At 38.1% G+C, this 27,347-nt stretch overlaps 1 protein-coding gene across 2 annotated transcripts; it reads left to right on the top strand.

The window, feature by feature from the left end:
- The first annotated feature begins 18 nt into the window (after positions 1-18).
- On the top strand, positions 19-27,291 carry LOC306881046 (phosphatidate phosphatase LPIN2-like). 2 transcript variants are annotated; one of them, XM_079434932.1, is made up of 20 exons: positions 19-303; positions 15,033-15,233; positions 17,320-17,415; positions 17,552-17,856; positions 17,938-18,045; positions 18,225-18,351; positions 18,823-19,162; positions 19,456-19,555; positions 19,672-19,856; positions 19,981-20,074; positions 20,183-20,252; positions 20,373-20,465; positions 21,029-21,114; positions 21,502-21,652; positions 22,430-22,578; positions 23,528-23,614; positions 23,727-23,879; positions 24,283-24,397; positions 24,780-24,883; positions 25,073-27,291. In XM_079434932.1, exons 2-20 carry the CDS (start codon positions 15,042-15,044, stop codon positions 25,218-25,220), a joined length of 2,703 nt encoding a protein of 900 aa, XP_079291058.1. In that variant the 5' UTR covers positions 19-303; positions 15,033-15,041; the 3' UTR covers positions 25,221-27,291. The 2 variants fall into 2 exon arrangements, with proteins under 2 accessions (XP_079291058.1, XP_079291059.1); XM_079434933.1 differs by lacking the exon at positions 19-303 and adding an exon at positions 10,346-10,485 and having other exon boundaries at positions 25,073-27,286.
- Positions 27,292-27,347: the final 56 nt, after the last annotated feature.

Raw genomic sequence — 27,347 nt, 5'->3', positions numbered from 1 at the left:
GGCGGTCACGTGAGAGGCCTCTGTTTGAAGTGCCTCAGTCGCGTCACGGCCAACCCCTGCCGCCGCTGTGTGTGTGAGCCGCTACCTGATCGGTTCGCGGTGACCCTCCGAAAAACTGCCCACTGTTATGATACACGAGACAACCAGGAGGGCTTGGGTTGGCGCTGAGAGGTGTAAATATTCACTGCCGTCAGCGGTGCTCGTTCAGAAATGACTGAATAACGTCGGCGCGAGAGAGAGCAGCGGACAAGCAGACGGCGACATATCGTCCAATTTCTCAACAACAACAGCAGCAGCTGAAAGGTAAACATTACACGAGACCATTTCTGAGTGACCATTTTGGCCAAACGTATCATATAAACGTATAAAATACCTGTTTTAATAACACAAACATGTCGTAATTTGATAGCATAGGGATGTAAATGTCAGTTTAGCTGGTCGGCTAGTCGAGCTAACGTGAACCACAATGCTGATGCTCTGACAGGAGCATTCACTCTAACCCAACACCTCGCTTAACCAAACATAATCTCATTAACTTAATTATTTTATCTATTTATTCATTTAGAGCAGGCTAATGGCACATTTTGTATAAAAATAAATAAAGTCACTTAACGTTATATGCTTGTATGTAGAGTTGCTGTTGTATCCAAAACACTACAGTTTCACTAAACAGCAGCATTATGTCTTTGCACTGGCCAACAGGAGTGTTGCACACTGACCAATAATGTATGAATGGTTGCTGTTTGAAAAAGAACATTTTATTTTGTTCAAATACAGTTATTTTCGACTCCTTAATAGGAAAAATTACAACAGTCAGCACTTTCTTTCCTGACAAATTGTTTTGCTGTAATAACTGCTACAGACAATGACTGTTAAGCAGTAACATGCTTATAATATACAGTATTAGTGAGCATTAGTGCTGATAAATACAGCTTTACACAAACTTGTCTGAAATTGTTTACAACTGAGCAAAAGCACTTTTGATTTTGAAGTCAAATGCAAATCACCATGTTAACTTTTTTCTTGGAACCACATTGGGTTACCTTTTATAGCTGTTATCATATATGCTTGATATGTCTCTCCTGATTGACAATTGTCATGTTGTTTACTAGAAAATGTGAAAATAACTGAAATGAAAATGAAAGAACTGAAATGAAAATGAAACCTCAAGGGTGTCTGAAGAATTGAGGAACTGAATTGTTAAAGTGCATATTATGACATTTCAGATTTATTTTGGATTTTATATAAATCTATAACTGTTTTACAGTAGGAGAGAATGCGTAAGACTGCTCATTTCCACTGGCTTGTTTGCCCTTTGTAACTGAACTTGAATCACCTTTTTATGTAAGTGAAAGACTTCATGCTGGGCATGTTGCCTCGCATCTCATGACACAGCAAAGTACAAGAAATGTAATGCAAAGTGGGTGGTTGAACATAAGACTTAGCTCATTTAGTAAATGTTCCATTCTAAATGACTCCCATTACATAATTTGACCGTCCCACCGGTGTAAAATGGACTAAAGTGTGCTGCTCAAGGTCAAAGGGGTATAGAAAAAAGATTGTGGTTTTGTTAAAGGAATAGTTCACCCAGAATTGAAAATTTACTCACCCACAGGCCATACAAGATAGCATTTAGCATTAAGTTACATCACTTGCTCACCAATGGATCCTCTGCAGCGAATGAGTGCTGTCAGATTGAGAGTCCAAACAGGTGATAAAACATAAAATAATCCACAAGTAATCCACACAACTCCAGCCCATCAACTAACATTTTGTAAAGTGAAAATCTGTGTGTTTGTAATAAACATCCATTAATATGACATTTTTTTACTTCAATTCACTGGTAAACCGATGCTAAATTTCCCCAAATCTTTGTTGATGAAGAAACAAACTCTTCTACATCTTGAATGTTTTAAGCAAGTTTTCATTTTTCGATGAGCTATTCCTTTAACTGACTCATTTCTTCCTTGGTCACGTTTTAGAACTTAACCTGCAACTTTGTGTGAGCAACACAGTACATTAATAATTTTGATATCCCCACCCAAGTAGCCTTAAATTCTTGCAGTTTTTTGCCTGTTTATTGTGAAGAACTCTGTGCTTCATAATTACAGTCTAGTTTAAGAATAACGATTAGTGGAGTTTTTGTGTACAGCTAGTTATGATTATGCAATAGTCATGCAGCCTTAAAGGTCAATAGCCTTTACTACTTGGTCTGCCATCATGGCAAATTACAGACTTTTTGTACTACACCTAATGTTTTCATTATGTACAGCAGTACTGATAACATGTACCTGACAGATACACGCGCCCTCTGTAATTAGAGGCGTTCCCGGAGAGACCACAGATACACAAACCAATTTGATTCTACACTAGGTCTTGTTTGTCAGTTAAACAGAGCAGGTGAACATACAAACCTTTGAACTTCTTAGATTAGCATGCTTGTATGTATATGTGTATGTATATATATATATATTAGGGTTGTCAATAGATAAAAATTTTGCGATTAATGGCACCCTTTTTGTGTGATTAATCGCACACTTATCATGAAATTTAGCATATATCATACCATTTATCTTGCTTAATACGTTAATTTAGTCTTTATTTACTATATCCAGCAAAGTAATCCAAAAGATTGAAGGGTGATTCTCACAAAACTGTACTTTCTGCAAGCTTATTTCAAGATAAATTTAGATATGTATCTATCTATTTGTTTTTTTTTTAAAGGACATTTGGGAGACTCCAAAAGGACACCAAAGAACCAAATGATATAAGAAGTTCATATAACTGATACATTTGTGCACACTGACTAAACACAGTAACATACACAAGACATATGAAAACATTATCCTGAATTTGTGTGGAAACAATGTGAATGTACTGAAACAATCAAACACGGCCTACATCCCAATGTGCACACCATCCTAAAGTCTATGTGATATTAGTAATTTTCAATACTATTTAGGGCAGATAGGGTGGATAGTATGCACACTGGGATGCAGGGACGGTGTATCAGACTCACGTCTGCTTACGACTCCTGTACGTCACCGCAATCGTCTTTACCTTGATTGCAATTCTCAATCCTCAACCATCAAAACTCAAGCATCAAAAGAAGCTTGTTTGCTTTATCCAGCCGAGAAAACGTAGTTTGCATATCATCAGAGCTGGGTAGATTACTTACAAATTGTAATCTGTAACATAATCCATTACATTATACATTTTAGGTAAAATAATCAGATTACTTTTAGATTACTTTTGGATTACTTTTGACCTAACTCGTTTATCACATTGATTTAAACATTTAAACAGGATAATCTTGTAACATGATGTAAAAATACAGAGAGTGAGAAAATATATTCCTTTCATTGTAATTAACAACATGAAGTGCATTAAACATTATATTACATCAAGGTTTCCCAAACTGGGGTTCGTAAAAGAACTGCAGGGAGTTTGTGAGTTTAATGAAAAGAGAAATGTAATTAAATCATAAAAATTTTAAATTAAAATAAATAATTTAAAAAATAACAATCAAAATAATTCACTTACTAAAAAAGAAGAAATATTTTGTTTACCTGCATGCCATGTGACCATTAAGCGATACCAGAGAACCGTGAACATGCAAATGTGATACTTAATTATTAAAATATTTATTTTAAAATCTCAGGGCTATTTGAATTATGATTGAATTGATCGAACTTTTATTTTGACGGGTTGCCGTGAATACTTTTAAAGTTCTGTGTGTGTATGATATGACGCTAGTTTTACTCAAATTAAATGGTAAAATGCTCGTAAAGTGCCTTTCAGATCAGTTCTGGAGATATTGTTGATGTATTTATGTCCTCATTGAGACGGCATACGCTGAAATCACCGCCAGCGCCACATTAGTAAACACAACCGCACGTGCAGCACATTCACACAGAGACGCGCAGAACATGCAGGATTCATATTTAAAACGACTTTTGCAGCTTAATATTTACAGATACTAGTCCATATCGCGATTTGATGTAAGTGTAATGACCTACTTTTGATTAATTCATCCAAACTTTGACAAATTCCATGACATTCCGCGTTAAACTGTAAATTCCGTTTTTATGATTGGATTCCACGATTCCGTGCGCGCTCTCTGCATCGCTGAGATCATAGATCCCTACAGATAGCGCCCCTGCTGTGTTCTTTAACAACCAGAGCAGTCATCTTTCTATTCACTTCACTTTTGCTATTTAACCAGAGCGAAGGAGACGAGTGCGGTCACATGTGGTGCTTGTCCACACGCCTTTGGAGAGAAGTGAAAGTGACAGCTCGGCTAGTATCGGTGTATCGATACATCGGGAAATTAATATTGGTACCGTTCAGATATTTCAGTATCGATATTTATCGAAATATCGATATTTTTGACAACACTAATATATATACACACACGCTCACCGGTCTTTATTAGGTACACCTGTTCAATTGCTTGGTAACACAAATTGCTAATCAGCCAATCACATGGCAGCAACTCAATGCATTTAGGCATCTAGATGTGGTGAAGACGACTTGCTGAAGTTCAAACCGAGCATCAGAATGGGGAAGAAAGGGGATTTAAGTGACTTTGAACGTGGAATGGTTGTTGGTGCCAGACGGGCTGGTCTGAGTATTTCAAAAACTGCTGATCTACTGGGATTTTCACGCACAACCATCTCTAGGGTTTACAGAGAATGGTCCGAAAAAGAGAAAATATCCAGTGAGCGGCAGTTGTGTGGATGAAAATGCCTTGTTGATGTCAGAGGTCAGAGGAGAATGGACAGACTGGTTAGAAATGATAGAAAAGCAACAGTAACGGAAACAGGAAACGGAGGCTTCAGTTCGCACAGGATCACCAAAATTTGAAAATAGAAGACTGGAAAAACGTTGCCTGGTCCGATGAGTCTCGATTTCTGCTGCGACATTCAGATGGTAGGGTTAGAATTAGGTGTAAAGAACATCCTGCCTTGTCTCAACGGTTCAGGCTGGTGGTGGTGTAATGGTGTGGGGGATATTTTCTTGGCACACTTTGGGCCTCTTAGTACCAATTGAGCATCGTTTAAACGCCACAGCCTACCTGAGTATTGTTGCTGACCATGTCCATCTAGGGCTGGGCGATATGGCTGAAAACTGTATCACGATATCAGTGTTTCATATCGGTCGATATCGATAATTATTGATATTTTTTTAAGGTGGTACATCAAGTTTGTGGTATTACCAGTCTTGGCGGGGACGACGGTCTTGCATAATTTGCAGACGACATTTGGTCTGACTACGGTCAGACTTATAATATCCAAAAACTGCCATACTGGGAGCTGACTTTCTCTTTTATTTACAATTTCCTCGCTCGCTGCGGCACTCATTTTCTGCTTATGAAGAGGAATCCAGCAGACCAGCCAATAGGGTCTGGCTGCAGACGTGCACTCTCAGCCGCGCGTGCGCACTTTTTTTTTTTTTTTTTTTTTTGCGCGTGCGCACTTAGACACGAGACAACGATATGGCGCAACCAAACATGATACTGTTACATGATTGGCTGTTAGCGTGTCACTCCCTACGTTGCTAGGTTACCAGAGAGCGAGTGCCTTTGTTAATGCAACCAAACTTGCTTCGCAGCCTTTGTTTTCTTCCGACGAAGAATAAAAAATATCGAACGTTTTATCGAACACATTTTTTATTGATATCGTTCACGTGTCTATCGCGATACATATCGTTATCGTTTTATCGCCCAGCCCTATGTCCATCCCTTTATGACTACAGTGTACCCATCTTCTGATGGCTACTTCTATGCACCGTGTCACAAAGGTCAAATAATCTCAGACTGGTTTCTTGAACATGACACTTTACTCAAATGGCCTCCACAGTCACCAGATCTAAATCCCATAGAGCACCTTTGGGATGTGGTAGAACGGGAGATTCGCATCATGGATGTGCAGCCGACACATATCTGCAGCAACTGTGTGATGCTATCATGTCAATATGGACCAAAATCTCTGAGGAATGTTTCCAACACCTTGTTGAATCTATGCCACGAAAAATTAAGGCAGTTCTGAAGGCAAAAGGGGGTCCAACCCGGTACTAGCAAGGTGTACCTAATAAAGTGGCCAGCAGAGGTGGAAAGAGTACGGAAATATTTTACTCAAGTAAAAGTACCATTACCTTAGTGAAATTTTACTTAAGTAAAGTAAAAGTAACAGTCTAAAAATTACTTGGAGGGCCACAGCCCTACAACAGTATAGATGTAACCCTAATTAAATAGCTGCACTGTAAAAAAATCAAATTAACAAAATAGAAGGGCAAAAATATTTAAGTTGAGCTAATTTTATTGCTTGGCCTTCAGGGCTCCAGACAAAAAAATCGAGTAAGGAGCCATTGGCTCCTATAAAAGAAAAACTTAGGCGCCAAATTATTTTTTTAGGTGCCACAGAATAAAAGTGGTTTATTTTATTATTATCATTTTATTTTTCCCCCCTATTTTAACATTTCAATCATTTCGTCATGTGTTTATGTCTTATCTTTTCTAGGCTTTATCAGCATTTTAATCCATCTTGTAGATGATCAGGTCGACCGGGGGACTAAGGTTCACTTAAAGTGTGAATTAAATGTCTTTTACAACTTGAAATATACAGTCACAAAGAATTGTTCGTTACACAGAATCTGTACCAATATCATGGACCATAAGCATCACTTGGCAACTGAGTGCAGTGCATCCTATAAATGTTGTCACGTCTTTCACACATTCAGTCTGTTTTTCTTCATTAGTAAAATGCAATTTTATAGGAGGAGTTGAATCATGTACAACAGAATAAGTAAAAATATTAATATGCAACAGCGCATGAATATAGCAAAACGCTCCTCTTTATAGTTATTTTTCTAGCTGACTGATGAGTTTATGGACACTGAGTGGTTATTCTGAGGTAAATGTATTACAATGCAATGTTTACAAGCTTTATACATTTCCTCAGTTTGAAACAATGAGCTTTTACATAAAACATTTCAGTAAGTTGTAGCTACTATAGGCTTTCTTATTGCCTACCTTTTGATCATGTTCATTTCATACTATAGTAGTAAATCGAAATATATAATGGGTTCACTTGCTGCTTTAACTGAGGTGCTAAAGAGATCGCGCCTGAGCATTAAGTGCGATACTCTCCGCTCGCGCGATCCGGACGCATACACGGACCGTGTGGACGCGGGTACTGGTGTTTATATTACCCAAAGTGTGCGCTTGTGGTCCGCATTAAAGAGCACCCAAACCGCATCATTTGAATTTCGTAGCATTTTAAAGCTGATACTTTGTTTATTAAAAAGTAAGACAGCACAAAGCTTTTTGCGATTACTGGATGGCAAGTGCGCTTCAAATAACAGGAAGTCCATGCATTAACAGAACACAGCATATAGACTGATCTCGATAAGAAGATCGACCGGACAAGTGTAAATGCATCTGGTTGTTGAAACCACATATGGTAATTTTACTCCTCCCATAATATTAAAATAATAGACGTGTGAGAGCGTTTTATAGCCTATATGGCATGTTATAGTCAGATATGACAGCGCAATGCAACAAGCATCACCGCGGATGAATAGCGGAGTATTTCTTAAGCAAGCGACGCGCAAACTGAATGAAACTGAAAGTAAGCCGCAGACGCTCAACACACAATCTTCTTCATTAAAAGTAGCGAGACTAGCCTATCTTTCCAGTGCTGATGCCGCGCGCTCTCTTGATATTGAAATTAGCTGATAATTAATAAAATTATCCATTGCTTTCATTGACGTGAACTCCGTTATATTTGCATATGAAGCGGGAATTGAAGAACGGATTTATATCCGTTTTGCGAAGACACATTTATGTGGCCAAGTGTAAATGGGGAAACGTTTTAACAAATCATATAGATATCCGATCAGAGAAAATGCATGAAGTGAGCAGGTGTAAACAGGCCCTTTCAGGTCTCTCTCACTGCGTTCAGCAGACTGTGTGCGGCAGAGACGAGGACTGTTTGAAACTCTTTTCCAGTAAAACTTTGATGCGCATCGTCTTATGTAAGTTTAATACGTGAACATAACAAAAGATGTGAGCGCAAAACAATCGGGAAAAAAGTCCTTTCATGCAAATTATATATAGTCGCCAGTGGCGACCTCAGCAAAAACTTCACTCGCAAATTAATATTTTTGGTCGCAAATGCGACCATTTTAGTCGCAGTTTGGAGCCCTGGCCTTAGTTGAGAGGACATATTATATTAAGTCTACACAAATATATTAAAAAAACATCGAATGAATGGTTATTTTCAAATCCAGTCAACAATTAGCTATGCTAATGTTGACTAAACTAATAAAAACACGTTCACGTGCACAATAAAACTTCAGTAAAGGTTGAGCCAACTAAAAAATAACAATTCAGGCAACACTTTGAAGTTGGAAATTCACTGAACATAACATTTCTGTGGAACTAGTTAGTTACTAAATAATAATTAGTTGAAACCGCTTTAATTTTTTTACAGTGTGGATCAGATGTGTTTAATTAGGGTTATATCTAAAATAATCTAATCATTTAGGCTTATTTGAAAACTACATGTATGTGTGTTGGAGCAGGGTTGGAACTAAACTCGGCAGGGCTGCATCTCTCCATGAACTGAGTTGACACCACTGGGATAGGCCTATAAATCTCAAATTAGTTGTTTTTAATTAAAGGAATCAGTTATTTAGAATAATAAGACATTTGGGCTGTTACCAGGCAAATAAAATCAGTATCAACAAAATTAATCTTTGCAATGCAGAGGAAACACAGAAGCTTCATCTGAAGTGGCATTTAGACGTATTTACACACTGTTTAATGCAGGACATGAATGCATTTAACCTGCAGTTACAAATGTAGAAATAATGTTTTGATATATAAGACATAAAATGTTGAATACTCATGTGAAATTATATTGAAAAAATCAAAAGATACTTTAAATGTGAAATTAAAACCGCCAGTAGGTGTCATTGCGACTGAACCAAATCATTTAAACAGTTGATTCATTCAGGAACGAATCACCGTCAAGACGCAACATTATTTTTGTTTTCAAAATAGAGCAAAAACAGGCAATATGGTGTCTAAACCGCAAGTCTCTTAATTAACTTCTTGTTTATTGAACTGTTGTAAAAAAAAAAAAATCTATACGTAGGGTTGTAACGGTATGAGATTTTCACGGTATGATAATCGTCTTAGAAAATATCACGGTTTCACGGTATATATTAAACAATAATTCTTATCAGTAACAATGACTCTTAAAAGAATAAGAATAAGTTATTTGAGTGAACAAATCCTTTATTGCAACAAACTTGATATCATTTTAATGAAAGTAAGCCTCCCTTCTGAGAAAAAAAAAACTAAAACAAAAAAAAACAATTACAAAATAAAGCCATAAGCCTTATGTACATCTATATCATACTTTAACATTTGAATAAATTTTTAAAATGTTATCAAATGAAAATTTAACAACACATTATTTTTGTCAAAGTGCTGCACAACAGAGGTATTTTAAGTTAAAACATGGACAAACATGATATTCCTTAAAAATAATGTTTAAATTAATTATTATAAAGAATATTATTGTTTTCATAACTTATGGTTATATATATATATATATTTATAAGGTTATATATTTATTTGTTTTTCTCAAGCAAATCTCAGAATTAAATTATCCATCTTTCATACTGTACATTGTAATGTTTTGATTAATAAGTTTGCTTGTGGTATATGAACTATTGATTTTATTGTATGTTATTTATTTTTATTTTTGGCAAAATTGATGCATTTATAATATTCACAATTTAATTAATTATTTGCTATAACATGAAAATAAAATCATGAAATTAGACTCAGAATTGATGTGAAATAAATTTCACCAATGTGTCTTTGTGGGCTCCTATGGCTATATAGAAGATAAACTAAAGTAAGCTGAATGTTTGTCAGAATCAGCATGGAGGACGTTCTCATGTGATTACACAGACGGGTGAAATACAACTACTTTTTTCCTCCAGCCCCCCTTTTCATGGCCCTTATCAGCGGTCAACTTCACCCGCCCCCTCGTCGGAAACAAGTCTTATCTGTTTCAGAACTGCTGACCTCTTATTCTTGCGTTATTGGTTAGTGAGAGTAGGTTCTTATACCCAGTTAGTTGATTTGTTAGGTCTTCTTTAATATGACGTGATTTGACGAAACTAAAATGCAGCTTCTGTTTTTTATTTTAATTTTATGCAGTGTCAGAAAGGTTACAGTAGTTTATGTTTATGCCCTACAAGGTCATTGAGTCAGACCAGATAGGCGGGCCACCTGACATAGTGTTTAGGATGACACAGGTAAAGAGTTTATTTCTAAGGAAGGAAAGACCAGAGATAAATAGTGATGAAAAGACTCCATCCTTGGGCAGAACCAGAAGCCACTGGCAGCTGCACTGAGGAAGTGAACAAGATGAGTCCTCATCCTTTACGGCATCATGGTCCTGGGTGAGTCAGAAATGCAAATGAGACAGTTCATTGCCTTCTAGGTGTAGAGTTAAGAGTCCAGTTTAGCATTAGTTAAGTGCTATTATTAGCAATTACCGCACACTGACTGTTTACGTGCACAATCTTGCATTGATTATGTCTATTAACATGGCAATGTGTTAGGTCATGTAAATGCCTTAAAACGTGTTCTTTTATCAGGTAAAGCTTATGAACAGTTTCTAAAAAACAGACCGGCACACCTATATATTTTTTTTAATCTAATTTTGCATTGAATGACTTCTGTTTACACTTTGAATTTAAAACCGGAGAAGCTTCTTCAGCTGATTAATATTAGTCTGAGAATCTTTATGCTAGTTTTTAGCATTACGCTGACTGCCAGTGGGTGAAAATTGCATACCAGTGTATTTTACAAATGAAAATATTAGAATAGTTACAGTTTAGCCAATAATACGATTGAACGAATTACTTATGTTAGGGCTTAAGCCTTTTATTTAGATTGAACTAAAATGCCGTTGTCAGGATTGGGATGGGATTTGCTAGCTTCTTATTTGCTTAATTGCTAAAACATTACAACCTTCAAAAACTTATGAACTCACATTGAAAGCTTATGTTTAAAAAAAAAAAAAAATTCTAAAAGAAGCTATAATAAGAGATTGGCATTACATAATGATATTTATATAGTTATCCAGTTCAGGGTCTTATGTGTTGTAGCAATTAAAAGTTTTAAGTCACAAGTTTATGGACTTGTAATTCTTAAAGGCTGAGCTTTGGTTGACTGTGGATGTCATATGTTTGTTGTTCTGTTCAGGCTGTTTTCTGAGAATCAAATATTTAGATATGTGGAGATCGCTGATATGAGTGTCACAGCGATGACCCATGTTCACAGTGTCCTCTATAAATTGCGCTACAAGTAGGTTGCATGAGGCTGAGGTCAATTGTTCTGTTTTGCAGAATAACACTATTTTCTTTATAATAATAATAATAGTATATCATGCAGTTACAATGTCACTTTGCAACAAGTGTTCAGTCATCATATATACTGTTCAAAATTATAAGATTAACAGGATTTTTAAAAATAAAGTAAATTAATCCAAAAAATTAATGTTTGTTATCATAGGAATATTACGTTTTAAAATATATTCAAATAGAGAACAGTTGTTTTAAATAGTAATGTGACTATTTTTTTACTGTATTTTTGATCAAATAATGTTAGCATTATTATCATACTTCTTAAAAAAACATAACAAATGCTATTGACCCCAACTGTTTTAACGGTAGTGTTTTTCATGAGGGTAAATTTATTAAATGTCTAGTACAATTTCTTTTCTACCCCATATGACCAATTTTACAGACAAGGTACTGTTGTGAATATAAAGCATCCTCTATGCTGCCATTTTTTACAATAATGTGCAGCATGTTATGTATTATACTTTAAATGCACTTCCTGTTGGGCCAAGTGTTATTTATTGTTATTCTATGCTCAGCTTTTTGCATATCCCTTTTCTTTCTCTTCTTAAAGGCAACTGCGTGTGTGAATGGTTCAGAGAAAATGGTTCATGTAAATAGTGACTTGTGCTGGGGGAAAAGTAGGTTAGCCATGGGTGCAAAGTCTGTTAAGACCTTTTTGGCTGCCCCTATGGTTAGAGAGAATTCTCTACTTTAGCTATTTGTAGAGAATACTACTACCCCCCCCCCCCCCCCCCCCCCCCCCCAAGGCATTTTATACAAGCTGTGACAGTATTTAATCTTGTGGTTTCCTTGATCTGATGTTTAAAAATAACTTGCCTATTTTCACATTGTTAGACCTCATAAAGACTAAAATGAGCCATGTTGTTAAATCAGAAACTCATTGTCATTAGCATAATAATTAATTCCAGAAATATTGTTTCTTTGAACTTCACTAACACAGTCTGCTGGGGATTAATTTAGCATGTCGCCTCATACCCTAGGCGTTAACCTTAAATTTAGACCGGATGTTTTTTGAATAAATAAACTATCATAGATAAACATGTCAGTCACTTTTCTTAAATTTGCAACCGCTTGTGCAACCATATCCTGCTGTGGTCATTTATACCTGTTAAACAGGCACTAGAAGAATGCCAGCGATTCCACAAAAATGTGCATTGATTTTCACATTCAAAGTATGTCAGGAAACATAAATTTAAAAAAAAAATATATATAATATAATATCTTTGACTTTGAGTCTCTTGCTCATCAAGGCTGTATTCATTTAAAAAATACAGAAAAACAGTGATAGTGAAATATTATTGCAATTTCTAATATTGGTTTCCTATTTTAATACCTATACTTTAAAATAGCATTTATTTTGTTAATTAATTTTCAGCATCATTACTGTGCGTTCACACCGCCAGCGGCGAGAGCGTCAAAGCGGCCGGAAGTCATTCATTTTCAATGAGAGCCGGCGGCGAGCTCCGGCGAGAGCGGCGCGGCGAGTCTTGGGCGGTGAGAGCGTCGAGGAGAGTTGAAATCAGGTCAACTTTATGGTAATGAGCTATGACGCGGTTGGGCGGCAACCAATCGGAATGTAGAAGTCCTCCGCTTGAGAGGGTTCCAGAGAACGCAGTTCTGTAAACTTTGGTTCCGACCACATTAGTTCCCATGCAAAATGGAAGAGAGATTAGTTATTGCTGTGGCGGGTTTCCCGATAATATTTGACGTGTCCCTGTTTGTGTACAGGGAGATAAATAAATAAAAATTATAGGGTACATTTTCCCGCTACAACGTTTGTTTTTCAGCGGGCATGCAATTTATTTGCTCAAAACAACACCGATTTGACCAATTACATTAAGGCTACACTTCAATCTGGACAGTTTGTAATGTAGGCTGCACACAAATTAATGTTAATTAAAGACCAAGGCTAGTAAATGTCTCCTATAATGTTGAAATTAGACTAGCACTTAACCATGAACACAAATCCACACCACACAAATGGCTTTTCATTGGCTCAACCTACTTGTTTCTTTTGCGGCTCCTTTAAATACAAGACGAGCATACGATCTACGTCAGAGCGTCAGCGCGTCCACGAATCTTTTCTACAGCGTCTCAGTCAGGGCGGCCAGGGCGAATTTTGACGCTCTCGACGCCGGCGGTGTGAACGCACAGTTACTCCAGTCTTCAGTGTCACATGATCCTTCAGAAATCATTCTAATATGCTGATTTATTATCAGTGTTGAAACTGTTGTGCTGCTTAATATTTTTTTGGAACCTGTTACTTTTTTTCTTTGATTAATAAAAAGTTTAAAAGAACAGCATTTATTCAAAATAGAAATATTTTCTAACAATACAAAAGTCTTTACTATCAATTTTATCCATTTAACACATCCTTGCTGAATAAAGTTTATTTAACTTTCTTTAAACTTTTTTAAAGTATCTTTAAAAAAGAAAGAAAACAATGTCTGACCCCAAACTTTTGAATAGTTTATATTGTAAAACAAAATCTCTATTTTGACTAAACACTGTTCTTTTTAACTTTTTATTTTTTTTAAATAACACGGGTCCCAAAAAATACAGCAGTGCAACTGTTTCCGACATTGATTAAAAATCAGCATATTAAAATGACTTCTAAAGGATCATGTGACTCTGAAAATACTGCTTTTCTTCACAGGAATTAATGAAATTTGAAAGTATATTAAAATAGAAAACATTTATTTTAAATTGCAATAATATTTCACAATATTATAATATTCAGTATTTGTTTTCAAATAGATACAGTCTTGATGAGCATAAGAACAATTATTGATCCAAACTTTTGACCTGCAGTGTATTGTACAGTAAAAATGTTTTCTCAGGTAACCTAAAATGTACATTTAGTTACATCAAGGGTCAAATCAAATCTAAATGGCACATTAAAGTTAAAAGTTACACACTTTTGTGTGTGCATGCTGTACAGGTCTGGTATAAAGAATGCTTTTGCTCAGGTGCCCAAAATGTCCGCCCAATAGAGAAAAGTTTTGCTCAACTTTTGCTCAACTCCCACGGGTCCTTAAATTTGATACAACTAAATTGAAGAGTTTTTAATGCCTTAGACAGTTTTAAATACGTTAAATGGTATAAGAAATAATTTTTCAAATTGCCTTAAATAGATTAAGAATTCTGCAGATACCTTGTAAATAGTAAAATAAAACTCTTTCCTTGATATTCGTTGATATTTGTGTATTGAAAATGTTTTTGATTGACATTTATGGTTTTTATTTTATTTGGGCTAGTTAAATTAATTTTCGGGCTTCCAAAATCTGAAGAGTACCTGCCCGAAGGACTACCAGGGATTTAGAAATTTTGCGAGCCCTGGTTGGAGCACATTTAGACCACCACTTGTGAAACAGCATTAAGCCGTCTGCTGATAACAGTTTTAAAAAGGCAGGCAGCCAAAGAGAAGTTAGAATTTAACTTTTACAATGAGTTAAGGGGAGATCGTGCAACACTTGCCATATAGAGATACAGTGGGAAAGATTAAAGAAAGAGTAGTTCCTGTTTGCTGTGTGATGTCTTAAGGTTAAGTTAGTTTTGGTTTCTGTTTCTCTCTTTAGGCGGACACCATGAATTACGTGGGGCAGTTGGCCGGTCAGGTGCTGGTGACCATGAAGGAGCTGTATAAGGGGATTAACCAGGCCACGCTTTCAGGCTGCATTGATGTAGTGGTGGTCCGGCAGAAGGACGGCACCTACCAGTGCTCCCCTTTCCATGTGCGCTTCGGAAAACTGGGTGTGCTGCGCTCCAAAGAGAAAGTGGTGAGTGTTGAAGTGCAAATAGGATTTTCAAATAAAACAGGAAGATAAATTGTGAGTGTTATCAACAAGTCCAAGGCATAGATTTTTATCAAGCTAGTGAGTTTCTGAAAACTTTTCAAAACACAGAATAAAGGAAAATCCACAGACAGGTCACTATCAATGTAATTGATCTGAGCTTTGGACAATATTTGCTTTTCTGCTTTCCAGTCTGGAGCCTATGGCAGCATTAATCTTGCACCATAATGACTGGATGAAAGAGCAAACACAAGTCGGATCAAAGAAGCTCAGCTTGAATCCACAAATGTCCTCATGATTCTGTTGTCTTCAAATATGCCTTCATCTGTGCATGTCTGTGGTGGTTCATTTGAAAACACTCAATGATGCATAAGCAGGCCTGTACCTTTGTAGCAGCTCTATAAACATGTTTCTCTGCTGGCATGTTCGTGACAGAAGACTCCAGCAGAGGGTACTGCATGTAAATAGACTCAGAGCATTGACAGAACAGGCTAAATAAATGCTCGAATGGAAAGACAGGAAAATCATTATTTATCTATTACCATGTGAGTGCCAAAGTGGTATGTTCAATTCTTCTCATTTAAACAGTGACATGTTGTAGTTGTTGAGGAAATGGGCTGTAGACATGATCAGTGAGGATTTTTCTTTTGAAATTGTGCATTCTGTGATATTCTGTTTATCTCCAGCAGTAGATAACAAGATTATAGGCAATAAATAACATTTGAAAGCATTCCATGTTGAAGCCATTTGGATGTTTTCAATCATCTGTAGTACACAGAATGTGTTACAATGTTTAGCATAAAACATTTACCAGTGTGCATGAGAAACAGCAGTGGATGGGGGATGGACCGGTTCTTACGATCTACAGGATGTGTGAAGAGGTTTAGAAAGAAGTGGTCGCTATGGCAACAGGTTTCTCTGACTAAAAAGAGATAGGAAATGGAGGCAGAGGAGTGAGAGTTTTATCAAGGTTGCCTCTGTGATTGGAAGATGGCAGTAGATTCGTTTCAGCAACCTTTGAAAAGTGTTTCAAGCTCAGATTAGCCATTTTTAAACCCAGTTTGTCGTGTCAGACAGTGTGGTGTAACACATTCGCCCACAGTACAGATAAGAGACAGTTGACCTTGCTTTCTTACCACTATTATGAAATAGATCTGGATTGTTAAAGTAAATAAATTAGATTGCTGATACAAAACAGTCATTAAGAGTCAGAACAACATCCGTCCCTCTCTTCTTGCTGTGCTGTGAAATGAAATCCAGATCTTGTTGTCCACGAGCACGCACGTAAGAGAGCTCTCTCCTCGAGATTTACTCAGGGTCATGATTTACACCGACATTAAAATTCTGGCCCATTACTCTGCATGCATAAATCACCCAGCAACAGTGAAACTGAGGCTCAGAGGCCCCTGTATAGACAAAACGAGTTGGTATAAGAGCAGTCCAAAGAAACAGTTGTGAAAAAACTAAAAAACACAGAACACAGGGAAATAAATCTATATTTCCTTGGAGGTCTAACTGAAGGATAATGTTTCTGTGGATGTCATCTGAGACTCAAACAGCTCAATATCAGGCTGCTGTTGTGCTGGGTCGTGGTATCAGGTGTGTGATGCGATACTCTTTGCGGGTCAGCTGGCTGCAGTGCTTTCAGAGCGGCGCAAATTCGCTAATTATGTTTTGGTGGCTAGATCCCCCTCAATGGGTATTGTGTCTCCTGTGAACAAACGATTAAAACTGCATTGGTGGACAGGAGAGTAAACCTGCTTGTCTGAGTTTGGATGTGCAGGGTGAAAAGTCACGAGTTCAGAAGGGAATCGCAGGGTAAATGTCAACAGATATTGGCTTTTTAAGGTCATCTAACACATATGCCGTACATAGATATTCTTTAATAAAATAAAAAGGGACATTGCAAAGGTCAGACATTTGATTTAGAATCATGGTGTTGGATAATTATGAAAGCACAGATCATACGATAAGTTATGGCGTGTAACTTTATTGAAAGTTTGAAGCTACATCTGTTGGTGGCTTCTATATTAAGGCTGTGTTTTACATGAATCCTCTGCAACTCCTTCAGATTGACATAGAGATCAACGGGGAGCCTGTGGATCTCCATATGAAGCTGGGAGATAATGGAGAAGCCTTCTTTGTGCAGGAAACTGAGGAGCAGAACGTAAGTGTCCTCTAGTTCATAGGTATTGTCACTCACATGACTGACTGCACCAAACATCTTTATATATGACTGGCATTTTGTTTGAAAAACGAAGACGGTCAATCTGCCATGCATTAATGGTCTTTTTTTTTTGTAGGAGATTGTACCAGCTCACCTGGCTACCTCCCCCATCCCTACTGAGAGTCACCTATTTTGGATCGGAGGTGATCACAGGTCAAGTCAAAACCTGGATGATGATCCACTGGACCCCGAGGACCCTCCTGATCCCCCTGTTGCCAGCACCGGGGCAGCCAAGAAGAAGAAGAAACGGAGAAAGAAGCATAAAGGTGACCCACGTCGAGAAGAGCTGACCCCTCCTGCCGTCATCAGCTCGACCCCTTCAACAGATGATATATTTGAGATGGACCTGAGTTCTGATGAGGACCCTGCTTCCAACACCAGGTACTAACTGATGCATGCACATCAGATATACTCATATCTGATGGAGCAGACATGTGATTTAAAGGAAAACCTGTCTTTCAGATCATCTTCAATTAGTACAGTTAGAGAAGTTGAACCCAAGTTACCAACAGTTCGTCATTCTTTGGACAACTACCCTTATTCTGACGGAGACTGGTCTCCATCAGATAGGTTTGTATCTGCTTATTATTTCTCTCATACGCACTTCAAGATATGTTTTTGATCCTTATCATATTGGAGGACTTCCAAATATATGTTTTAAGAATTGAAGACACTCAGTTCTCTTTCATTTTCACATTCACTTTTGTCTCAATTCACGCGAGTTGCTGTTGTTATTGTATTTTGTGCAGTCATGCCATGTCAGAGGGCTTTTCTCCCAAGAGTGACTCTGAACTGGTCGTTCGGCCTTCAGAGAGCCTATTCAAAATGGAGTCACACATGCAGTGGACATGGGGAGAGTTTCCAGAATCTACCAGGGTAAGTTACACCAAAACTTTTTCCTGTGAATTTCATGTAATTTATTTGTATTTATTTTGTTCACATGAAGGAAATACTGAAGATATACGTGGAATCTGAATGTTCATCCTTCATGATTTACATTTATTAATTTAGCAGACTCTTTTGTCCCAGGTGACTTACAAATGAGATCAAAAAGAGGCAATAAACACAACGTGCTAGCAATATAAAGTTTCAGACATTGAAAGATTTTCTGTCCTGTTCATAATCTTTAGATGTGTTTGTTTGTTTAATAAATGAACACTTTTACCATGTTTAAGTCCATTCTGCAGTTTTCACCACAGAATTTGTTTTTGAAAACCAATGGATTCTGAGCCTATTAATAAGTGAATATATAATGCAAAATTATTTTCTGTTTTATGCTATGACTTTGAGTTAACAGGTCTGATTAAATTTAAGCTGATTGCCACTCATCAAAACTGTAATTCCTAGGTTTCAAAGAAGGAAAAGGTGGAGCTGCCGAAGACCGTGACCATAACGCCTTCAGAGAACACTCACTTCAGAGTCATCCTGAGCTCAGAGGCCATGCAGACAGATGAAAGAGAACCGGCCTCAGGGACTCCTGGCTGTACCATAGTCAAGCCTGAACCCCGCACCCCTGTGACCCCCAAAACTCCCACTGAGTCTGAGTTGGAGACGGTGCCTAGTGGAGTGTTGACCTCCACTCCTTCAAACAGCCTTCCTGCTGCTCTAGCTGCTGCCTCTGCTGCTCATATGGGTGGAGACTTGGGAGATGTTGGCCCCAAGACTGACTCGCCCTCCAAAAAGAAAGGTGGGCCTGTTAAGCACCTCATTCTAGGAAATTCTGTCGGTAGTTGGTTTGATTGGCTTGCCAGTGCCCATTATCTCTGTTTGATAGAGGACGTGTTGGGGGTAGATAAAGTAGAAATAAAATTGTGTTTAACAAGATTATATCAGTGTGTTCTAGAAATAAAAACCGTGCACCTAAATCAATCTAATTTAGTGCTGTCGAGGTAAAGCACCTAAGTGCGGAACGCTTGTTGTAGAACATTAGAGCTTGCTGTTCTGGTATGATTACTGTTTGCCGACTGTAAATTTGTTTAGGCGTTCCAAAAAGGAGTCAGCACCAGGGCCCAGAGGACATCTACCTGGATGACCTGAATGTGCTGGAGCCTGATGTTGCTGCTCGCTACTTTCCTAAGAGGTAGAAAGAGAATCGCTCATCTGACCTATATTGCTTTTAAGACTAGATTAAGGCACTTGGAAAGCAGCTCATAACAAGTTTATCAGGTGTCAGGTGACCTTAATGTGTATTCGCAGTGATTCAGATGGTGGCTCCATTCGGATGGATTCTGGGATGCACTCAGGCTCTCAGTCCCCACAGTCTGTGGGCAGTGCTGCAGCTGACAGTGGCACTGAGTGCCTGTCTGACTCTGCCAGTGATCTCCCTGACGTCACTCTGTCTCTGTGTGGAGGACTCGGTGAGAACGGAGAGATTTCCAAAGGTATCTGAATCTTGTGTGCATTCCTTTATCATGGTGTGAAAATCAATGTATGCTTCTATTTGAAGAGATGTACAAATGAGAGTAATACAAGTGATTTTAAAGTTCTCTTTCTGCTTGTTTCTAGAAAAATTTATGGAGCATATCCTCACATATCATGAATTTGCAGAAAATCCAGCTATCATAGACAATCCGAATTTAGTTGTTAAAATAGGAAACAGGTGGGTTTGAATTGAAATATAACAAATATATTCTGAATATAGTTGTATAAAGTTGACAAAATGCTCACATAAAATTATATAATAACTTTTTCTTGTTTGTTGTTTTAGGTATTACAATTGGACATTGGCTGCCCCTTTGATCCTAAGTTTGCAAGCATTTCAGAAGAATTTACCCAAGGTATTTTGTTCGAACTAATAGGATATTTTTACTTGCTGTTTTTAAGTACTGTAAAGTTTGTTTTGCAGTGCTGTGGTGTACTCTAGTAGGTCAAATAGCTTATGTCAATGTTCTGTTTAGGATACAGAGGAAGCTTGGGTGAAAGAGAGGATGCCAAAGAAATCAGGCCGCTGGTGGTTCTGGAGAAAGAGAGCGGATAGCACTATTAAACAGGTAAGACCAGCGCGGTGTGACCTTCAGATTTGTACAACACTCTGCAAAGATAAACTTTTTTGTTAAAACATAAAGGTCTTTTATTGAGATGTAATTAGGGAGTAGGAACAAAACCTTTAAGCAGTTATTGGTCTTTTAATCCCACTGCATTCCAGTACTTGTCTTTAGATCTGATTACACAAGCATCAACATTCACGCAATTGCCTGAACAAAAGGACGAGGCAATTCTTTGTTTTAAAGAAGATGAAACATGCTTCCTCTGAAGTTCATTCTTCTCTCTAGAGCTTCTGCCGTCATTCAGACACCATACATCAGGCTCCTTCGCTGCCCTCATCTGGCGTGTCTGTAATTAGCACCACTCTGCGTTGTGGAATTTTACAGCCTAGAAATAGGCCAGGCAGCTCATCAGACTTTTCAGTAATAGCCTGACAGCATGTGAGGATGATAGGATCATGTAGCCAGTCACAACAGCAAAATTAAATGATGACGTTTACACATTTGTTTTTGCGATTTGTAGATATGTGTGATCTGATGTACTAATGTTCTTTTGTTTTGTTATGCAGTCAGAAAGCACTGGAAAGCTGGAGACAAAGCAGTCCCAAATGGAGGAAGGCAGCTCCTCTTTGTCGATTGAAAGTCATGCCCGCAAGTGAGTCAGAAGCCCTGACAGATACAGCATCATTTCCTGCCTGTCACTTTTAGAAGTTGTGGAGATTATAATCAGACTGGTTGTTATTCTTGAATGAAACTAACAAAATGCATCCAAAAGTTATAGATGGGAGCATAAAACTAGCTATGTCAGCTGGCTTAGTTGTAAAAAATTTGTAAAAGATAAAAGTATCAGTTTTACCTTTGACCCTTCCTCTGATTGCTGACTAGTTTTTTTCCCCCCTGTTCATGCAGAAGAAGTGAATCAGGACGATCCAGCCTACTTTCTGTTTTGTCTCATTCTCTGTGGTGCTGTTGTAGTCTAAATTAGGAATCTGGATGTGGTTGCAAATTTAGTTCACTGATTTCATGTTTGCTCCGAGCACAGAGTGGACACCAGGGACTCGTCCAGCGATGAGGAGGGGAAGGAGGTGAGCGCCGCTGCATCATCAATGGAGCGCAAGGTCCAGTCTGAGCCCCACAGCCACACATCTACTCATGCCTACCGCAAGTCCCTGCGCCTCTCCTCCGACCAAATTGTGAGTCTAAGCTTTTGTTAGGAGACAGAAATATTTAGTTCTGTAAACGTACTCCATGCTAAACCACACAGCGACTATTTACATAGGCAGCTCCAACACTTGCTCTTGTGGTTTTGACTAAAAGATCCAGAGCTCTGTTGCCTCCAGGAAAGCTTCCTCCAGGAAATTATGTAAAAGCTCTGTGACTCATTCTGAAAGGGTAGTGTCTTGCAGTTGATTTGCACTGGACTGCCCCCTATTGGCAAGCATAGATGCAGTTGCGCAAGAGAAAATCTTCCATTTAAGAATGCTTATGTCTTTTAATAAATTCGTGAATTTATAAATGAATGAAGATGATGGTGTAGATGAACTGATTGCATTGCATAAATGATCAAATAAAATTTGTTGCAGCATTCAGCAGTCAAGTTTGTAGTGCAAAGGATTACAGATCAGTTAGTCAATTAATATTAGTTAACTATACAGATATTAGCTCTTTTTACACAGTAATCCTGGTGAATTAGTGTAAAATTAACAGAATTGCTTTTCTGGTAGATGCACAAAGGCGCTGTTCACACGAACGACAACGTTCTGTCTTTTTAGCAGTAAGATACTGTTCACACATCAAAACCATGTTAATCAAGTGATATTACCTTTAAAAGCTGCACCATTTTCTTCATCCACTTTAATCCATCTGTCCAATCTGAACTTCATTTTCAGAAGTTTATGTAATACTGTCAGGTAAGATTAATGTTATGTAATGGTCAAGAGAAGCACTGATAATGTGGTATTGACTTACAGGCTAGTCTGAAACTAAAGGAAGGACCCAATGATGTAACCTTCAGTATCACAACGCAGTACCAGGGCACGTGCCGCTGTGAAGGCACCATCTACCTTTGGAACTGGGACGACAAAGTCATCATCTCAGACATCGATGGAACCATCACCAAGTATGTATTTCTCAGACACACAGCATGTGTTTCCTTTAATGAAAGTCATGTGCTGGGTTGTTTTTGTGCAAAATCCACCTTTGCTCTTAATTTTTCTAGTTAACTGTAGTCATGAAAGAGGGGAAAAAGGGCTTAGGTGTGCATACACATTTCCATTAGTTACTGCAGAAGGACTCATTCACTGCCAGGTTTTTTTACTGCCAAAACAGAAAGATGTTTATAGAGCAAGACAGAGCACTCTGAGTATGTGGCAAATAATCAACCACTAATAATGATCTTGCATCGCAGCCCTCTCCACTAACGCTTTCAGTGACGAGGACAATGCACCATTTAATGGACAATGTCTCCCGAGTTTTACTGGCTGTTTGATGGAGTTCACAGCTCTAATATTAGTGCGATACCGTTCCACCGTCTTTGGTTTTTAATTACTGCAAAGCCGGCTGTAATATCAACGCGTCTATGCAAACGAACGCTCTCCGCCTCCAGACTCGTGGCTGGTGGGTGGCAAACATCAAACGGGCAGATTGACTGCTGCTTATTATTTCTCTGACCCGCTTGCCTGACACATCTCTCTGAGGCTGTGAAGCAGGACTGTGGGGTGCGCCTAGACCAAGGTTGGACTAGGAGGAGGATGTCACCATAACGAGCCAATTTAAATCTTGCTCTCTCATAATGCCACTTAGAAAGAGCCGGAGATAAAACGCTAAAACGGGGAGAGGATCCTCATTAGTAGACGACACAGAGTTTTGCCCAAGCTGAGAAAAAAATCTTTCTCCTTCACAAGTCTATTAGTTCTAAGAATAAAAAGAATGTCAGAAGCTATATTTAGGAACCCAGTTGAATGAGACTTGGACTTCCTTCCAAGTAGAACAAATATGCACTAGAGGATTTTGCGCCTTTCGTTTTTCTAGTACGTGCCATGCTCACACGTATGTTTATGTGCTTTCAGATCAGATGTGTTCGGGCAGATTTTGCCTCAGTTTGGGAAGGACTGGACGCATCAGGGCATTGCTAAACTCTACCACTCCGTGGCTGAGTGAGTTTGCATTCTTAATCTTCAACCTCCTTGAAGACACATTTTCTTCACTAAAACGACACAAGCAGCCTTTAAACGATGTTTTGATAAAAGGGCATTCGTTTTTTTCCAGAAATGGATATAAATTCCTGTACTGCTCAGCAAGGGCAATTGGCATGGCAGACATGACGCGAGGATATCTGCAATGGGTAAATGACGGAGGCATTATCCTGCCCCGTGGACCCCTCATGCTCTCTCCCAGTAGCCTCTTCTCTGCATTTCACAGGTATTATATAAACATCATTGTTTTTAAGGGGTATTTCACCCAAAAAATAATTCTGTCACCATTATTCACCCTTATGTCATTTCAAACCTGTACTTCTTTCTTCTGTATAATACAAAAGAAGATATTTTGAGAAATGTATATATTTTTTTTGTCCATACAATGGAAGTCAGTGGTAACCAAAACTGTTTGGTTACCAACATTCTTCAAAATATCTTCATTAGTGTTCTGCAGAAGTAAGTCAGTCATACGAATTTGGACATGAAGGTGAGTAAATGATGACAGAATTTTTGTTTTGGGGTGAACTATCCCTTTAATAAGTTGAATTAGTGAATAAATCACACTAAACAGGATACATATACTTGCTCATTTTTCACTTACTCAAAATGTTTTCTTTGTCTAAAAGAGAGGTGATTGAGAAGAAGCCAGAAATCTTCAAAATCGAATGCCTTACTGACATTAAGAACCTTTTCCTGCCCAACAAACATCCCTTTTATGCCGCATTTGGAAACCGAACAAATGTGAGTTGGAATGCAGTTAACTTATTATAATTTTTTTTAAACACACACTGACCTCAGCAGCAGTCAAAGTTCAGCGCAAAGATTCATGTTTGAGGCTTAGAACTTAGAAGCGCTGTCCCCTCAGGCTACACGCACAGTCTCGGACTGCATGACCAGCTGCTACGAACCAGCCTGCTGATCGCTTCCAGCTGAATAAATTATATTGTTTGGGTGTAGTAAGACACTGAATGTTTATGCAAATGCATCCATTTCATCATAAAACCGTTGCTAATGTCAGGAACTAACATAGAATGATGTTTTCGTTTGTGGACTGGGTGGAAAAAACAGCAGAGGTTGTCCTTAATCGACGCTTGAAGCCTGATCTTCTGATTGTTTCTTCTAGGACGCCTTTGCCTACAAGGAGGTTGGAGTGCCACTCTGCAGAATCTTTACGGTTAACCCCAAAGGAGAGCTCATACAGGAGCAAACCAAGGGCAACAAGTCCTCGTAAGTGGGCACATCGATCTGCAGCATTATATAAAAGTATCTCTAAAGTCGACTTCAGCTGTCAAAGATTATGTTGATTCAAAGGTGGAGAGCTGATTCTTGAACTTTGTTCAAGGTCTTCTTGAGAGTTGAAGGACGCCTTTTTGTGTTTTCGATTAGCTGTCTCACGTTCTTTCTCTGTTTGTGTAGGTACAGTAGATTGAGTGAGCTGGTGGATCACGTCTTTCCCTTGCTGAGTAAAGAACAAAGTTCCGCTTTCAGTTTCCCAGAGTTCAGTACATTCTGTTTCTGGCGTCAACCTATCCCTGAGATCTGTGCAGAGGACCTGCTTTTATAGACCATCCCAGAGGGGCCATCTATTACACGTTCACGGTCATCTCTGCCATCAGAAGCACTTAGCCGGTACCCCTCCACATCTCACATCTCTGCTTAAAGACAAATAAAGTGGCCGTCCTATCCCACCTAGGAAATACAAACTGCACAACAGCACCTCTAAGCTGAACCAGTTTGAGAGAAAACACCAAAACACACCCCAGTGTCACATTAATGGGATGTTGGTAGAACTTCCACAAACTGAAACACCTGGTGCTGCTCTGTAACAATATTTCTAATCTATATCATTTTGATTAGCTGCTATGAGTTAGGCTGCTTCAGCTCTGAAGGAATTTATTGCTATTGGGTTAATGTTTACAGTATTAGTTAGACGACCAATGGCCTCTTGGTCAGCAGAATGAATGCACAGCTGTTTGTTTGGGTATGTGTAAGGTTAAAGATGGCATACAGGTATGCTTATAATCGAAGTAATTAACAAAGATATTCCTTACAACCGCTAATTTACATTTTTAGAGCATAGATTATTTATATACAAAGGCATTAGTTAATTCTAACTACTTAACATGCACTGCCTCAAAGATGTGGTGACGGTATGACAGTTTGAATATGCATTGCCAGATGGTGTGAAATGAGCTGAATCTCGTAGCTACTGGAAAGTATGCACAGAATGAGCCGTGCCACGTGAGGACACAGCTCATCATTTACATTTCAGCAGATTTAGCGCGCACAGCCTCGTACAGTCGACTGGATTTGTATGAAAAGTACACCAAGGAGTTCATCGTAATTGGGCTTTCTTGTTATTTCCCAACTGTTGACATTTTCATCGTCTGGTTGCTGCAGAACGCCTTACCGATCGCACTTTTTCAGCTGCAGCCAAGAAAGGAAAAATATCAGCTGGTCTTGCACTTAACTCACGACAGAAATGCAATAACGTTCGAAGCTTTTCAGCAGCCTTTTGTGCACAATGCGAAGATTTAAGCGCTTTTAGATTCTTTATGTAAACCTCGGCAAGAGATCTGTATTAAGTTAAGAAGAGTGTAGTATATATTGGCTTTCAAAATGAAGGCATGTTATACCTTTAAGGAGGCTGCGGCCTGTGAGAGAGTATCAAATGGCCTTTAACGTTTTGTTAGGCCTTCGAATATAGTTTGAAATATAAATATGACCATTTATGTTTTACACAGGCATTGATGCTTTCTGTTGGGTTAGACAGTTTGGAGGGTCTTGACTTTGTAGGTTTTCACTATTAGTGGATGATCTTGAGCAGCAGGAAGCTGAATTTTTTTTATTATTAGAAACTATTGAAGCTGATGAGAACGACTGGACTGAAGTGCTCACTATGGTCTTGACCTCTACCTTTGGGCTTTGTTCAAGTTGCTTTTGAATCTCATAAGGGTAAGTTTTAGAGCACTGTGTGCTGGATGTTAAAATAGATGTACAGAATTAGAGCACAAATCGTTTCTTTAAGTCGAATCATTGTTTAGGGAAAAATTGGGGCATTTCATGGTTCAGCTGGCTGTTGTGATTTAATATATATGTGTGTGTTGCGCCTCGTGTCTGCAGTTACGATGTTTGGAAGTGAAATCTGTTAATTGTTAACAAAGGAATCCCATTCTTTCTATGAAAGTAATACCTCTTGTGTGGGATGAACACACTCATCTTGTATAAAAATAACATTAATGGTAAAAAAGACAAAAAAATGTTTAAAAAAAAAGCCTCTATTCTTTCTTTTGTTGAAACCGCTGTTGTAAGTGCTGAATGTGTTTTGTCATTCCTCTTGATCTTTGATGCCTTTTGTTTTACTTGCTTTTATTTGTAGTTGTACTGGAGTGGGTTGGTGCATTTCTCAGTTTTGCTTTATAGGATTGCGTTTGACCAGCATAAATACCTTTAAATGGATAATTGTACTATAGATAAAAAAAAACTATGGTTTGGACAATGTTTATGAATCTATTAAAGATGTATTTAATAAATATGTGTGGACCGTGTTGATGTCACAATGAATGTAAATTTAATTGTTTTAATCTTCAGGGTGTGTTTAATATATCACAAAAACCCAGTTTGTGGGGGAAATTATTTGTATTGTTTTTACTCATTTTAAATGTATTATTTAAATGTGAAATAATGTAGG

The sequence above is a fragment of the Barbus barbus genome, assembly GCF_936440315.1.
Source record: "Barbus barbus genome assembly, chromosome: 15".
In the NCBI taxonomy this organism is placed as follows: domain Eukaryota; kingdom Metazoa; phylum Chordata; class Actinopteri; order Cypriniformes; family Cyprinidae; genus Barbus; species Barbus barbus.
Note: the sequence above shows the minus strand (reverse complement) of the source record. Positions and strands in the feature narration are given on the sequence as shown.